The 16,686-nt window shown below is 42.4% G+C and overlaps 1 protein-coding gene across 2 annotated transcripts in view; it reads right to left on the reverse strand.

The window, feature by feature from the left end:
- Positions 1-5,879, reverse strand: part of LOC121269436 (protein kinase C epsilon type) — a 695,765-nt gene extending 689,886 nt beyond the window's left edge. For both annotated transcript variants that reach the window (XM_041174046.1, XM_041174045.1), the window contains exon 1: positions 5,315-5,879. In XM_041174046.1, coding sequence (XP_041029980.1) covers positions 5,315-5,662 — 348 coding nt within the window. In that variant the 5' untranslated portion in view covers positions 5,663-5,879. The remainder of the gene's footprint in view (positions 1-5,314) is intronic.
- Between the last annotated feature and the right edge of the window lie 10,807 nt (positions 5,880-16,686).

The raw sequence follows: 16,686 nt of genomic DNA on the forward strand, positions 1-16,686 counted from the left end.
TGTCACACTCTTGCTCGACAAGATAATACACAATAGAAAACAGTAAAGCCAGATCAGCAGGGGATAGGCATGATTTCATTCTCTGAGCCTGACAAGGAGATGGTGCTGCACATCATAGGGCCGGCTGTGACTAAGCCCATAGTCGCTGATAGCATTCAGCGTCACTGATAGCATTCAGGATGAAACTATATTACTGCCTTATTAACCTTCTCAACTCCTTCAACCTGCTATCTGGCATTATGTGCAATCTGCAGATGGTGTGACCTTGTGTCTGCTGCTTCACACCCCAGTGCTCCCCATTCTGATTTTATGCTTTCAGATCCGCAGCCACGCAGCCCTGCAATGCCCGGAGGAAAAGCTGCACCAGGGCTCTGAGGAAGACACATTGTCACTTGATCTGGCAATCATATCCACCAGCTCAGATATTGGCATTGACCAAACTTCAGAGGTTCGTGTAGATTTGGGGCCTGCACATGGTGAGTCACTGGGCATGAGTGAACTGCAAGCAGGCTAGGGGGAAAAGATAACTTGCCTGCCGCAGCTGGGGACTTAGATGGGTCACGCATGGGTACGAACGCTGATGGGCATGCTTACAGAGATGCATGATGCACTGGCAGACCTCCACAGAGCCTCTTGTCACTGTCACAGAGCGTGGAAGAGTCGAGCTCAAACATGGCACAGGGCTTCGCACAGAATTTGGAGCCCATCCTTTTCAGCATGGTAGTGATGGCCAACTCTATAACAGCACCTGCAAACCCACCCATGATGTAGCATCTGGTGGCCAATGCCTCAACTTCCATTGCAGCACAGCCAGAAGGCACACAACACTGCAATGCTTGAGCATGCCCCGATGGTCTGCTCCACAATGTTTCTTGTTGCTTCATGGCTCGTATTAAACATGTGTTGTCCTTGTTTGTCTGCGTGATGGAAAGGGGTCATCTGCCCCTTGGCCAGGGGGTAGCCTATGCCCTAAGCAACTACCCTCTGAATTTCAATGGAAGGCCGAGATTGGCAGCAATGGGAGACTACATGAGGATGAAAGGCATGGTGGCCACTGCCAGGATAGCAGGCATTCGCTGACATGGTGTATTATTTATGGTCATCTGCATGTTGAGAGATGGGTAGCCTTTGCAGATTCTATATCTCTCCCCATTGACATGGACTGCGCACAGAGTTTTGTGCCTGCAGCTGATGATGACCCACATTATCATGAATCTCACTATCCCCCTGGCAAAGCCATGTATGTGTCCATTTTACCTGCTTCTCCCTGCTGAGGGAGAAAATGGTGTACTCGGCTCTCCTGGCATAGTTGGCCTAACACACCTTCTGGGTGCATCGATAGACAGCATACTGGGTGATGCTGGAAATGTCACCCACTCCCATCTGAAAAGATCAAACACATAAAGGTTCAATGTCACTGTGACCTTTATGGTTAATGGCGCCGTCCTTGCCCTGGTGCAAGGCTCCAGGGTGAGTTGAAGGAGATGGCATAAATCTGTCACCACCTCATTGCTGAACCTCCGTTCCCTCAGACATTTACCCTGGTTGTGGTGGAGGTGGAAAAAGTGCCCTTGATAAACCAGTGGTGGGTGGGGCTTTGTGGAGAGCCCTCTTCCTCCTCATTCTTCCCTCTCGGCAGCCTTCGTTCTATTTGTTAGTCATGATGCAGACCCAGAGGCACCCATACCTTGTGCAGAGATGGTCACTAAATCCTATTGCCTCCCTGAATGTATGCAGCAGTTCTCTAAAATGCCTCCAAAAACAATCCAAAGTACTCCCACTAACTTTGCCTAAGCGTAACTAGTTCAAAAGCACCACACTTTCAGTCTGGTGATTTGTCCTTTACATAATGGTAGTACTGGGGGGGCCTTCAAGCTGCTGAACGTCTGTTCAGCTATGAGTAATTAGCACAGGCGTTCAGTGCACATGCATAAACCAAGTTAGTGAATTGAGTGTCAAATCAGCAGGAGCGGCTGTTTGACATCACAATAGAACTTCTTCTGACACTTCCAGTGCATGTACATCACACCCACGGAATAGGCCAACACACCACAAGTGGCCAGAAGCTCATCTGGTGCCATTTTAGGCCTTTTGAGCTTCTATAGCTGGCAGCAACAGCACTATGGAGCCCAATTTCAGGGCCTTTATCTTTAATTTGTAGCCAGATCACTCAGGAGTCAGAGAAAGGGTCAGAGAATTCTGGATATTGCACCCCCCCAAAGAAGCTGTGGACGCTGAGCCAATTGGAGCTTTCAAGACTTGAATCGATAATGTGGAGGTAGGAGAGGTGCTCTCGAGAAACCAGTGGTGGGGTTGCACTTTCAATGGAGATCCCTCCTCCTCTTTCCTCTTCACAGAGCTTCCCCTTTCTGCAGCATTCAGTCCATTTGCAGGTACCTGCCACAAACTCTGTTTCCGAGCTACTGATTCCATTCCACTCTCTGGCAACAGTCAGACTAAACAAGGCTGTTTGAAACCTTTGTGTCATATCTGACCCTGAGTTGAGCTTCCAATCATATATTCAACGCCATCTCTAAGACCAGCTATTTCTACCTCAACAACATCAGTCGACTTCGTCCCTATATCAGCTCATGTTGCTGAAGCCCTTATTTATGCCATTGTTGCCTCTAGACTTGACCAATCCTACACACTTCTGGCTGGTCTCCCAAATTCTACCCTCTATGAACATGCGGTCATCCAAACCTCTGCTGCCCATGTCCTAAATCAGACCAAGTCCCATTCACCCATCATCCCTGTGCTCGCTGACCTTTACTGGTTCCCAGTCAGGCAATGTTTAGGTTTTAAAACTCTTGTCCTTGTTTTCCAATCTTTCCTTTGTGCACTATTTGTAGTAAAACTGTAAACACATTCTTTACAAACAGCCTCAAAATTATGTTAACATGATACAGAGAGAATTTTTTTCCCCTAGGATATCTATGGAAATTGATACTGCAAAATATAAAGTCTGCCAAGTGTTATTATTTTATTTTTAAAAAGTTGCACATACTCAGCATTATCCGTAACGTTGCACCTGCACTCAAATTCATACTACAAAATAAAAATAGATGTCATGTCACCATTATGTGTACGGTATAACCTTGAGCAGATAACACAAACAGTGCAGAATTTTTTAAAAGCCAGAGTACATTGCTGAAATTTAAATTTCCCCAAGCTGCCTACTGATGCTTCTGCTTCCCCTAGGATGCTCACTACATCATCAAGTCAAAGCTTCACTTCACACAATCTGACCTGCATTCATATCTACTTACATATGTGTTTTATTTTAAAAAGTATTTTTTTGTTAGGTAGAAAAAGATGCCACGGAAAAATAAAACTAGAACCAAGGACATTGAAAAATCTTAAATCTTGATAGCCTCTCCCTATCTCTGTAATCTCCTCCAGCCCCACAACCCTCCCAGATATCTGTGCTCCTTTCATTCTTGCCTCTTAAGCATCCGCAATTTTAATCGCTCCTCTATTCCTGGCCATGCCTTCAGTTGCATTGATGCTAAGCCTTGGATTTCCTTCCTTAAACCTTTCTGTCACTTTATGTCGCTTTTCACCTTTAAGACATTCCTTAAAATCTATCTGTTTTAGCAAGCATTCTAACCTAATATCTCCTCATGTGGCTGGGTGTCATATTTTGTTTCATAATGCTCCTTTGAAGCACCTTGGGACATTTTAACTTGTTAAAGGCACTATATAAATGTAAATTGTCATTGATTGATTTTCTTCAGCCAAGTGTTTCAAGGGACATGGAACAATGATGGGTAGATAGAGTTGAGGTGTGGATCAGCTGTAGTCTAACTAAATGGGGAAAGAAGTTCGAGGGGCTAAATGGCCTACTCCTACCCTATAATCTGATAACTCGAGAAGTGAGTTTGGACAAAAGAGGAATTTCTACCTTAAAAAAAATTATATTTGTCACCTCGATATCCATCCATCCGAGCATACAAATAGCTTTGCCAGAGAAAAATGATCACCTAAACAGGATTATTTAGCAAAATTATTGCCAGCATTACCAACCACCTCCCTCCACAATACACAGTGAACGCTAAGGAGAATATATTAAAATGAATAATTCACACTGTTAAATTAGCTCAATGACATATACCATTGTGGGCCTGGGCCACCACTCTCATCTATGCTGATTTCCTTTGCATAAACTGACAGTTGACGGTGGGGGAGGGAACAGATTTCCTTTGTAAACTATGTAGTAAAACTGTAAACACATTCTTTATAAACAGCCTCAAAATTATGTTACACATAGCACACAAAGGAAATCTCCCCTAGGATATCTATGTTAAGTGGCACACTTTATATCTTGCAGTATCCAAGAGTTATTATTTTATTTTAAAAAGCTGCACATTCTCGGCATCATCTGTAACCATTTGCACCTACACTCAAATTCATATAATAAATTAATATTGGTGTCATAATACCACCATATGTATAACCTTGAGCAATATAAACTGTGGAGAACTTTTAAAAAGCCAGAGTACAGTGCCTAAATTTAAATTTGCCCAAGCTGCCAAGTGATGCTACTGCTTATCTTAAGATGCTCACTACATCCTCAAGTCAAACCTTCACCTCACACAACCATGGCCTGCATTCATATCTAATTACATCTGTGTTTTTAAAAAGTGTTTTATGTAAGAAAAGTCACAGCTGAAAAATAAAAGCAGAGTCCCTCCAGAGAAGGGAATAAAATGAAAATCAAAAATCTTGTTAGCTTTATTTCAATAATGCATATAACTGTTGAGTTATTCATATGGCACAATGGTGACCAGACAGTGTGTACTGGAATCAGATAGGAAGAAAGTCATTATCTCAACCACCAGCTATGTCGGAATGTATACAATGTACATTAGCACAGGTTCTACGTGCATTTAGGTTCAACCAAAGGGTTCTTGGAGATATGAATTAATTGATATTAGTGTCACTTAAAACATGCACACTATATGCTCATGCATGCAGTATTATAAAATAAAACAAGGATCCGATGTTTCCACAATTATTACACCACTGAACAAGTCAATAGGCGCAAAGTAGTATTTGGATGCGACACAAATCATTGGTTCGGGAATAAAAGGTCAAAGCAACGTACATGCACCGTATTCTCAATAAACTGCAACTCTCCTGTCAATGACAGGCTGGGGACACACGTTGTTCAGAGAAGGAGGGATGTGGCGAAGGGAGCACTTAATAACACAAGCAAAACATTGCATGTCAGCTTGACGGTCACATAAATTGTGCTGTGGTGGGGGGAAATGATTTGTTTGTTTTAAGTGTTTATACATTAGAAGAGTCTTACCCAGTCTTCGAAGTGCCTGCTGCCATTCTGTAACAGATCCTCGAACTGAATGGTGCAGTTGGCCACAAAATCGTCGTAACCGATGGGCGCATCGTGGAAGACGGCCAGCTCGATTTTCCTGCCGTTACACACGTCGGTAACGAACTCGTCGTTCCAGGCGGGGCTGTTGGTTTTCTGCTTGGTTGAAGTCTGGCCGATCCTCGAGTCGTCAACGTTCAAGGCGATGTAAGGGTCCAGCAGGAAAGTCTGGGGCCTGGAGCCCACGGCATGTCGCAGGGACCAGGGAGTGGGTTTCAAATCCACAGCCTCGGTGATCTTGATTTTCAGTAATCCATTGAAGACGACCATCGCTCCGGCTGAGCGGACAGGGAGAAGAGGGAGAGAGGGAGGAAAATCCGCCGAGTACCCGCCTCACAATCCAGCGCCGCCACTGACTCCCTCACTGATCTGCCCTTATTTTACTTCAGAAAGGCAACGAGAGGAAAGCGATCTTGGTGTGTGTGTGTGTGTGTGTGTGTAAGTGTGAGTGGATCTGTGTCTTTTTTGCCCCCCACCCCCCCCCCCCTCCCCTTCTTGCTCTCGCGACACCCCAGTCGACAGATTTCCCTCTCGCCGGAGCTGCGGCACAACTTGACCCAGGAAAAAGGGACAGCAACACAAATATATTTTTTAAAACACCCCCACCCCACCCCCCCCCCCCCCTCAACACAGAACACAACTCTTCAATGAAACATTTAGAGAGGTTGGAAAATGGGGAGGATGAGGCTAGAAGGGAGGTGGAGAAAGCAGGGAGAATTGTTCCTTAAACTAATTAAAATAGCCCAATAAAAAATAAACGAGAGCTCTCCCGTTTCTCATCTAGCGGTTCGCACCGCGGCTCTTCCTTCTTTCGCCGAGATCAGATCCACACACACACGATGCATGAGGGATTTTCATGCAGGAAATCGACTTTTTTTCCTCTCTCTCTCTCTCTTGGTTTGTGTCAAAAACAAATTGGATTTGGGTTTTCAGCGCAGGTACGATCACAGAGAGAGAGAGAGAGAGGCGTATAGAGAAATGGGACCCTCGCCACTACCTGTTTTCTTTTTGTTGTTGTTTGTTGGCTGCTGTTGGCAACTCGCGGAGCGCCAAACTGCAGAGGTTGTTGTTGTTGGTGGTTGCGGTGATTTCCTACTCACTCTGTCTCTCTCTCTCTCTCTGTGTCTCTCCTTCCCTCCCCCGCCCCCTCCTCCACTGTTGGCCTTGATGCAGGAAATGCGCAAAAGACGTCAGAAAGTCCTCCAGGGCTGAGCAACAGAGTGCTGTGCCATTACTACACTAGCAAGCAGCACTCAGGCACAGTCCCTGCCTGCTAAATAATCGCAACAGCGACTCTAAACTGCCATTCGTTCTATCGTCTCTTAGCGACGCGCGTTTACTGTACCGGTTTCTGTGTTTTAGTGAATGAACGCGGTTCAGTTATTCAATATCTACATGGTGCAAATAGTAGTAGCCAACTACATTTACGCCAATTATTAGGCTGTAGAAAAAAGGCGCCGCCAAATTCTAATTGATCAATGATCGCAATAAACTCCTCCTTTCGATTTGGTTTCGATGGGGCAAACGCATTACATTCTGCTTTGGAGCCCCGACAGACTATTTCAGTTGCCCGAACCGACTACGACTATGTGCACATGTTGCATTCCATATGTAACATGTGAAATATAAACTGTAACATTTCTAAAGATTAAGCGTGATACAGGGCATTTGGGAAAATATATAGAATAACTGGGTATCCCTTAATTAACAATATTGTTGAAATAAAACCAAGCATTGTAACCTCGTTTTTTTAAATGTCGGTGTCGAAATCTCACTGCAGTCTTTACAGGATAGGCGCAGATAGATTTTTTGTGCAAGATATTTTGTGGGATTTCCCATTCTCATTATAATATTTGCAGGAAGTCAACTCATAAAGAGATACGAATTGAAATATAGCTGATTCATAAACTGCAGCGATCTATGCTCTAGTTGTAAACGTATAATAGCTATTTCAATTTGTTTCAAAAGTTGCACATTTTAAATGCAATGGCCAGGCAATCCAACTTATAGTTGAATATCAACATTTTTATTTTGACTTAAAGCACAATCGTTGTAACCGATTTATTTCATTAAATTCTATCTGAACACCACCGTCACCATTCATCAACCGAGAAGGTTTGAGGGCAATCGGCACAAACGTGTCTGCGATGACTGCTTTGTAACTAGCTGGTAGGATCTGTACGAGTTCTGAGACACATTGCCACACCTCCCACTTCCCTCCCTGTAGAATAACGTCTCTTTCCATGAAGCATTTCCACCCATAGCATGACAGAATTCAGTGAGTTACTGTGTGGGGAACTGCAAGAAAAACACATGTTCTCTTATCAGCTGGTTGGTACATTAAGTCATTGCACCTTCAGGCCATGTTAGGTTTAATTATGTTTTTGCAGCACATCTGTGAGAAATTTAGGGCTTGGTAAAGAAAGAGTTGTAATACGAGGGTTTTTTTTGCCATAAGACAAAGGTTAGTGATGAACAATTTCTGATGCAATAAAATCTCTGGTATGGAGATGTACAGATGCTTTGGTGTTCATTGTAATCATGGCCTGTGCAAATTTGCAGCATTTCAAGGTTAACACATGTGCCAAAACAACATAAACACAGGGAGGGGGTCTGATAGCTGGATGTGCAAATGGAGCTGACATCCCCAAGGATGGTTTAGGTACAAGGCATGGCTGCAGAAAGCATTCAAACACGTTCAATGCCTAATACCTGACAATCGCATAGGTTAGGACTCTACCTAGATGATCTTAATCCACATGCAGGATATGTAAAAAATGGATTGACTTTATACAAATGCAATAACATTGTATTAGTCGAGTATTTGTGACTTGCTTACTGATGCTCATTTGCACCTCAGTTAAAGGACAAATAAAGCAACAAGTTCTATATGAAATTAGGTCACAGATCAACCATGATCTTATTGCATGGTGGAACAGTCTCAAGGTCTAGTCCTGTCACTTTGTTGCTATGTTCCTATATAGTCTGAGTAGCCAATGAAATGTGTAAGAACTTAAGAAAGATCAGGGACAAGCATAGGCCATTCAGTCCTCTGATATTCATCCTGACGTTATGTTGATAACATGTTGAAAAAACAATTGGGTTTGCTTCTCTATCATTTTGCAAACTTCAATGAAGTCCTCTCTTAGCCAACTCATTGTTGTCCACGGAATCACAGAAAGATGGGGTGGTAAAAATATGTTACATCTGGGTTTCATCTTTATCACAGAGAATAAATTAGGATACATACTCCTTTCTTACACTTGACATATTTTCTCCCTCCAAATTTCCTGTTTTTCTTCCATTGCCTCTTCTCTGTGAGGTTATCTGCACAAGTATTGCAAATCATCAATGCTCCTGCCAGGGTCGAATCTTCTTACTTCAGCCTCTAGGCAGTTTGGATTGCCAGGTTATTTCAAATAAGATGGTTGGAGGTGAGGGGGAGGGTGGAGGGAAATGACAGTCAAGCTAAATTTTGCCATCATCCACATATTTCCAATTCTGTTCAAATCGTGAGATAGCAAATAGGTACACAGGTATAAATGAATGATTTTTCACTCCCTAGCCTAGGAACTAAAAGACTGATTGTGGTTCTGCTAACTCCATTCCTGCTGAGATCAGCTAACTAAGCACAAAACAGTGAACCATTTGGTGAAAATTCCCCTTTGTGTGCTTGGAGTACACTGGAAGCATGTATAGTGAAATTTTCCACTGCCTATGACTTTCTTTCATTAATTTGAATGAATGGTAAATCATTTGTTGTTGTTCTGCAGTTTTGTGATATATGTTCCTGGCACTGGCCAGAAGTGCAGAAGCAGCATTTATATGCACACTTTCCTGGTTTGAGTCTGTAGAGATCAACACAACACCCTGTGGTGCTTTTGCTAACTGAGCTGTTGGAGAACGTTTTTTAAATCATGAATGATAAGGCATACGTATGTCAGAATTTAACCACTTCTATACTTAACTGACACAAATTAAAGCAATTGCTTAGGTGAATAAAATATTTTGAATATGCAGCCTTCAGTGTTTATTACTGTCAATATTGTTTCTTAACAATATTTTGAGTACTTGTTTTAATAAACATTTAAAGCTAGAAATGAAAGTTACTTGCACCAGCATTGGGAGTAACAGTTGCAAAAGACCAAGTTAAAATTAAAAATTAATATTCTAAATGGATACTGAGGGTTTGTAAAACTTCAACAACTAATCAGTGCTATTATTGTTTCAGGAGTAACCTTACTTTTAATGAAGTTGTGCTTTTTTGTTCACCCATCCCCTATGCACATGTATAAATATTCTATCAATGTGAGTTCATCACATTTAGTATAAACATATTTATTGATTTATTGATGTACCAGAAGGGATAGATAAAGTTTTATTTATTTCTACTTGAATTTATTCAAGAGAGAAAATTTTAAAATCTTATCCAGGAAAAATTCTGAAAGTTAACTATTTAAATAATTTAGCAATTCCATTAATTGTTAACAATTAACAATTCACACTTTTATAGTTCCTGTAGCATTATCATTACATCCCAAAGTAACGAAAATAGTTCTTCAGGGTGGGTTGCAATCAACTTTAAAAAAGTACAAACATCTGTTGTCATTGTCGTTCATTGTTTGATATTGAAGACAATTGGAATATCATCTCATTTTTTGCAATTATTGGATTGAGCATTCCCAGATTGAATAGTGGATCCTGGATACACCAGGCTCTGAATCGTAATTTCTCATGTGAGATTTTCTCAGCTGCTATTTACATTCAGCATTAGCAATCCAACAAACCTCACACTATTCTAATTATCACACCTCTGTTGTGTAATCAATCTCATGATGTGTTGCATGTGAGGAGTTAAGACTACATGTAACCTTGTGGTGAAGTAAGGTTAAGGGTATAGGTGCACAGATGTGCAGAGATTTACCACATGTGCTGCAATGGTTCAAGAAGGCAGCTCACCACCAGCTTCTCAAGGGCAATTAGGGATGTGCAATAAATGTTGGCCTAGCAATCAATGCCCACATCTCGTGAACGAATTAAAAAATGTAATTCAGTCCCAGTTTCTTTCATATTTTCCACACAAGTTTCAATGTCCACATTTAAAATGGAATATGATTATGTAAACTTAGCTGTAAACTGTAAATGATGTAAACTGGTCATGCTGTCATTACAGCATCTTGCAAGTGGTGGCCCTAGTTTCTCCATTGCTGGGAGGATGTAATAGAGTGTGACAAGTTTAGATAGATAGTTTACATTATAGATATGGGCATAGAACATAATAGATTACATCTGTGCCAAATTCCTACCAACATTTTTTCTATTACAAATGCCTATGTCCGCATTTATAATAGCAACTGCATAGCACTAGGTAAACTTAGCACATCGAAATAGTACTGCCTCCCCAATCGAGCTGTCGAAGCACCACCAATGGTAGAAGAGTGTAATTACAATGTGTCATGGTTACAAGGTCAATTTGCATTGGAAATTGGAGAAATGATTAATAATGGAAATTGAAAAGACAGAATGAACTGGCTCACAGGCTCATGTGGAACACAAACAGAGGCATGCTAATTTCACTGAAAATGACACTTGGTTTTGATTCCCTGTGTCCAACACCATGGGAAATTGATTTACCCGATACCCTTAAAAAAACTTGAATGGTTTGGTGGGGAAATCAAAGTGAAATAGAAAAAACACACTCAAATCAAGGACTGTAAACTAATACATTCAAATTCTAATATATTTAAGTTGCTGTTTAATCTACTGATGTAAAATATAATGGCTTTTTAATGGTGTCTTGGCATAGTTTTTTTATATTATCAGCGACTTTTTACCTCATACTAAGGCAGCAGAAATGGTAATCTTAGTTTAATGTTTGATTTGCTAATTACATTTTACTACTCTACAGAGAACGCCAGCGTTATTTGTAAATCACATAATTCTTTCAAAATTATTATATTAAACAAGTATGTAATGTAAATCAAGAAGTTTATAAAACTGGACTCAGCAAAGTGGTCAAATGGGAATCCTGGCAGTTCAGTTTTTTAAACGGTTTCAGCCCCTGAACAATTTACTATCCGCCCTTCTAAGACGGTGAGCTCAGTACCCGGTCTGGGTGAAGCTTGTGGGTGAGCAGCGCCTACCAGCGGTTTCCAAGTGGAAGCAGGGGCTTTTCGAATGGGCACGTCACCGATGCAGGTCTGCAGTAACATCGCAACTGATGCTGCATTCAGCAGACCTGTCACCAGGCAACACTGAAACTGGACGCAAAACTTGAGGAAGAGGTGCTGTTGAGATGGAGTCATACTCCCTAGAGATCCAGTGTATCATGTTACAATAATCAGAGCCAAATTGATTTGGATTAGATTAATATTTAACCTCCTGGATTCTGGAATAAATCTGGAGTTCGTACATTCATTAGGATTGATTTAGTTGGTGTTTTCTCTTATCATCTTATATGAATCAATTATTTAGCGAGGTGGTTGTTTATTGTAAGAATATTTCCCTCTCCCAAGACAAGCGTTCAATTTGCCTTGAAGTGATTCTGTCTAAACTACAGATACACGAAGCCGGGTACACAGAGTTCTTTCAGTGCAGCCGTTTTAAGCAGACAGAATGTATTTAGCTTATTTAACACAGGGACACATCTCAAGGCGCATTGAGGGTAAGCAGAAGAATAGGAAGGGTAATCACCATCTCAAAGTCTAAAAATTGGTCTGTCCCCTTATTTAGGTGCATGAGTAGAGATTCGAGACTTTGTCAGTTCTGGTGGAGATAGCACACAAATTTGGTGCTGCCACCTCATTTAGCTAATTGTAGAGTAGAGCTACGCATCTCCTCTGCCCTTGGCTGCCTCGTTGCTCAGCATGTGCTAATAGCACCTGGTGCAGCCGGTCTTGTGTTCTTAAAGGGAGTCTCTCCTTAAATGAATAACACTGAATGGCAGGAGCCTGTTACTGAATACTATTGCTGCAATTCCGAACAAGGAGGATAGGCAAGAAGATTAGAGAATGGTTTCCATGATCACGGATGCCATGCTGCAGACATTTTGCTGGATTAAGACAGGAGGACAAATGTTGTGGTTCTGCAGGAGGTCAGGGGGCTCTCAAGGATAATACTTAAAGTAGATTGGGAGCAGGTGGACAGGGATGTCAGCTCCCAGTGTCTGGACCCAAGGGCCTGGTAGCAGTGCCACAAGAAGTCATATGGATAGTCAAAGTCAGTGAATGCACTTTCACCTACCCACTGCTGCACCAGCCTCTCACGCTGTTCAATACACCAAATTCCCATCACTTATCTAGCATCAGTACCTGGCATTCAGGACTTATACATAAAATCCAAATACTCTATGTCACCCTCACACCCACCTCTCACAGCCTCCACGTACCTCCAGCTATTCAGACCTGGCAGATACGTCACACAAACATAGTACTGCATAATGACCAGCATTCTCCCCTCTCTCTTGCAGGACAAGGGGTCACACAATAGAAGGGAGCAGAGCAGAACCAATGGGGGGTCAACAATGCCTGCACCTCCTGAGCTCTATAGAGGAGAAGGTTCACAACATCAATGGGCTGGCTGCAACAGAGCCCATGCTATTTGACATTGCTGGGAACATTCAGGATGATGGTCTATTCCTGCCTTATGGCCTTCTCTATCCCCACCTCACCCTTATCCTGTTACCCAGCATGATGAGCAAGCTGCAGATAGTGTCACCATGGACCTCTTGTTTTCGATCTCATCCCCCCACTCTCACCCCAGTTTCCCTTCTGATTTTTGCTTTCAGAGACCCAAGAACTGCCACCTGCCCAGCCACAACAGCCTCAGGAGATGAGAGACCAACAGTACAGCACTGATAAAGAGGCACCATCACTTGATCTGACACTCGCAGCCATCAACTCAGATATTGGCAGTTCACCTACCTTAAAAGTTAGCATAGAGTTAGCTCCTAATGGGTCAGTGGTCATGATTTGGCTACAGCCAGACTAAGGGTAAGGGATGGTTCATCTGCCAGCTCACTGGAGGGAGGAGCAGGTGAGATTGCAGACAAGCTGTGCTGCAGAAGACTCTGGAAGGAAGTGGGGAATATAAGAGAGCACTCGTGGGCATGGATACCAAAATACTGAGTACGTAGATTGGCCTGCCAGACACCATCCTGTCACTATCAAGGTATATGGAGATGTCCGATTCCAAGTTGGCAGAGGGCATTGTGCAGACCTTGCCCTCTTCTGCAGCCTCTGCTCTATCTCACCGTCATCCTGCAATCCCAGAGACACTAGAATTGCAGCCTTCATACCTGTTGCAGCTTTTGTGTGGATAGGTCACCAAACCATCTGCTCTCCCTTTGAGGATGTAGCAACAGTCCTTGTAAAGTCCAGGAACTCACACAACACCTACAAAAACACTGCACAGTACTTCCAGAGACTTAGTGATGTTAGAAGTTACTCAAACTTACTTTACCTACAAGTTAGGTACATGTTCCTTTAAGTAATGTTAATGCTGGGCCCCTTGTGCAGCTGATCTTTGCTGAATGGTAAGCAGATTTGTCCAGTGGACATGCGTCTTCCAAAATTTAAGGCTAGCAGGGTCATTTGCGACTTGAGGGGGTGATCGTTACTGCTGTTTTGCGAATTACCCCAGGCCCAGGTAAGGATCCCATCCTCAGGGTTATGAGCCACTATCAATGGCAGAACCAGTGCATTCTTGATGGTGATGGCAGATGAGCTAGCACTTTGGGGGTGACGGCTGCTTACAGGAAGAGGATCCTTTAAGAAGAGGACTTGTGTCTCCCTGACTGGTGAGTCTAGCATTTGATCTGCCCTTAGGGAGATCATTACTACATCAGATAGAGGTAGGGCTGAGTGATGCATGATAGGAGGACCTGTTAGATTGGATAGACCTGTTGAGTTGACAGTAGTAGTAGGAAAAATGTTAGAATCTACTATAAAGGATGAGATAAACTAAACACTTGGAAAATAATGATATGATTGGGCAAAGTCAACTTGGATATATGAAAGGGAAATCATGTTTGACAAACCTGTTGGAGTTTTTTGAGGATGTTACCTGTAGCAATGATAAAGGAGGACTAGTGGATGTAGTGTATTTCGATTTTCAGAAGGCTTTTGACAAGGTCCCACACACGAGGTTAGTAAACAAAATTAGAGCACATGGGATTGCGGGTAATATGCTGGTATGGATTGAGAATTGGTTAACAGACAAAAAACAATGAGTAGGAAGAAACAGATCATTCTCAGGATGGCAGACTGTTACTAGTGGGGTACCATAAGGATGAGTGCTGGGACCACAGCTGTTCACAATCTATATAAATGGTTTGGATGTGGGGACCAAATGTAATATTTCCAAATTTGCTGATGGCATAAAACCAGGTGGTAATGTAAGTTGTGAGGAGGATGCAAAGCGGCTTCAAGGTGATTTGGACAGGCTAAGGGAATGGGCAAGAACATGGCAGATGGAATATAACATGAATAAGTGTGAAGTTATTCACTTTGGTAGAAAAAACAGAAAGGCAGATTATTTCTTAAATCATGAGAGTTTGGGAAGTGTTGATATCCAAAGGGACCCGAGTGTCCTTATTCAGGATTCACTAAAAGCTAATATGCAGGTGCAGCAAACAATTAGGAAGGTAAATGGTATGTTGGCCTTATTGACAAGGGCATTTGAGTACAGGAGTAAATATATCTTGCTGCAATTGTATAGAGCCTTGCTCACATCACATCTGGAGTGTTGTGAACAGTTTTGGTCTCCTCATCTAAGAAAGGATATACTTTCCATAGAGGGAGTGCATGGAGGTTCACCAGACTGATCCCTGGGATGGTGGGATTGTCTTATGAGGGCCTATATTGTCTAGATTTCTGAAGAATGAGAGGTGATCTCATTGAAACTTACAAAATTCTTACAAGGCAGGACAGGGTGGATGTAGATAGAATGTTCTCCCTGGCTGGTGAGTCTAGAACCAGGGGACACAGCCTCAGAATAAAAGGCAAGCCATTTAAGATTGAGATGAGAGGGAATTGCTACACTCAGTGGTGAATCTTTGGAATTCTCTACCCCAGAGGGCCGCGGAAATGCAATCATTGAGCATGTTCGAGACAGAAATCAAGGGTTGTGGGGATAGCACAGAAAAATGATGTTTAGGCAGATGATTATCCATGATCTAATTGAATGGTGAAGCAGGCTTGATTGGCTGAATGGCTTACTCCTGTTCCTATGTTCCTAGTTCAAAAGTTTCTGTGCATGGAGGGTGTTGCTTGTGGGAACACCTTTTACTAGATGGTACACTGCTGGAAATGGCTGTTGGCAGATCCTCAGGAGGATGATTGGCTTCTGTAACACCATCTGCAGTGGCACTGTAGATCTGACTTTGCACTCCATTACATTAGGTAAGTAAACAATAAAAAGTTGCTCCAAATTATTATTTGAAATTGGAACTACATTGATGTTGCCAATGCAAGGAGACTTCTTCCTCACAATGCTGTCTGTTCTCAATTGTAACCACAAGGTAATTATGGATGTGGAAGGCCATTTGACCCATCTTAATTCATCCACTCAAAAAGATGATAAACTCCTTTCGTTGTAGCATTAAATTGTTTCACACATGATTCTAGGATTATTCCCTCTGTTAAGGTATTTCATGGGAATTACCCCCAAATTCAATCTTCGACCGTAAGATCATAATTCATAAGTAATAGGAACAGGGACAGGTCATTCAGCCAATTGAGCCTGCTCCACCTTTCAATAAGATCATAGCTGATCTGATTGTGGCCTTAACTCCATTTTCCTGCCTGCCCCCATAACCCTTGACTCCCTTGTCAATCAAAAATCTGTCTAACTCACCCATGGCTATATTCAATGGCCCAAGCCTCTATAGCTCTCAGTGGGAGAGAATTCCAAAGACTAACAATCCCCTGAGAGAAGAAATTCCTCCCTATCTTTGTCTTAAATGGGAGAACCCTTATTTTTAAATTGACCCTCCTAGTTCTAGATTCCCCCATGTGAGGAAACATCCTCTCAGCATCTACCCTGTCAAGACCCCTCAGAATCTTAAATGTTTCAATAAGTTCAGCTCTGATTCTTCTAAATTCCAATGAGTATAGGCTCAACTTGCTCAACCTTTCCTTATGAGACAACACATGCATCCCAGGAACAGCCTACTAAACCTTCCCTGAGCTACTTCCAATGCAAGTATATCCTTCCTTAAGTAAGGAGACCAAATCTGTACACTGTACTCCAAGTGTGGTCTCACAAATGCCCAGCACAGTTGGAGCAAGACTTTT

This window comes from Carcharodon carcharias, chromosome 2 (assembly GCF_017639515.1).
Source record: "Carcharodon carcharias isolate sCarCar2 chromosome 2, sCarCar2.pri, whole genome shotgun sequence".
Classification (NCBI taxonomy): Eukaryota; Metazoa; Chordata; class Chondrichthyes; order Lamniformes; family Lamnidae; genus Carcharodon; species Carcharodon carcharias.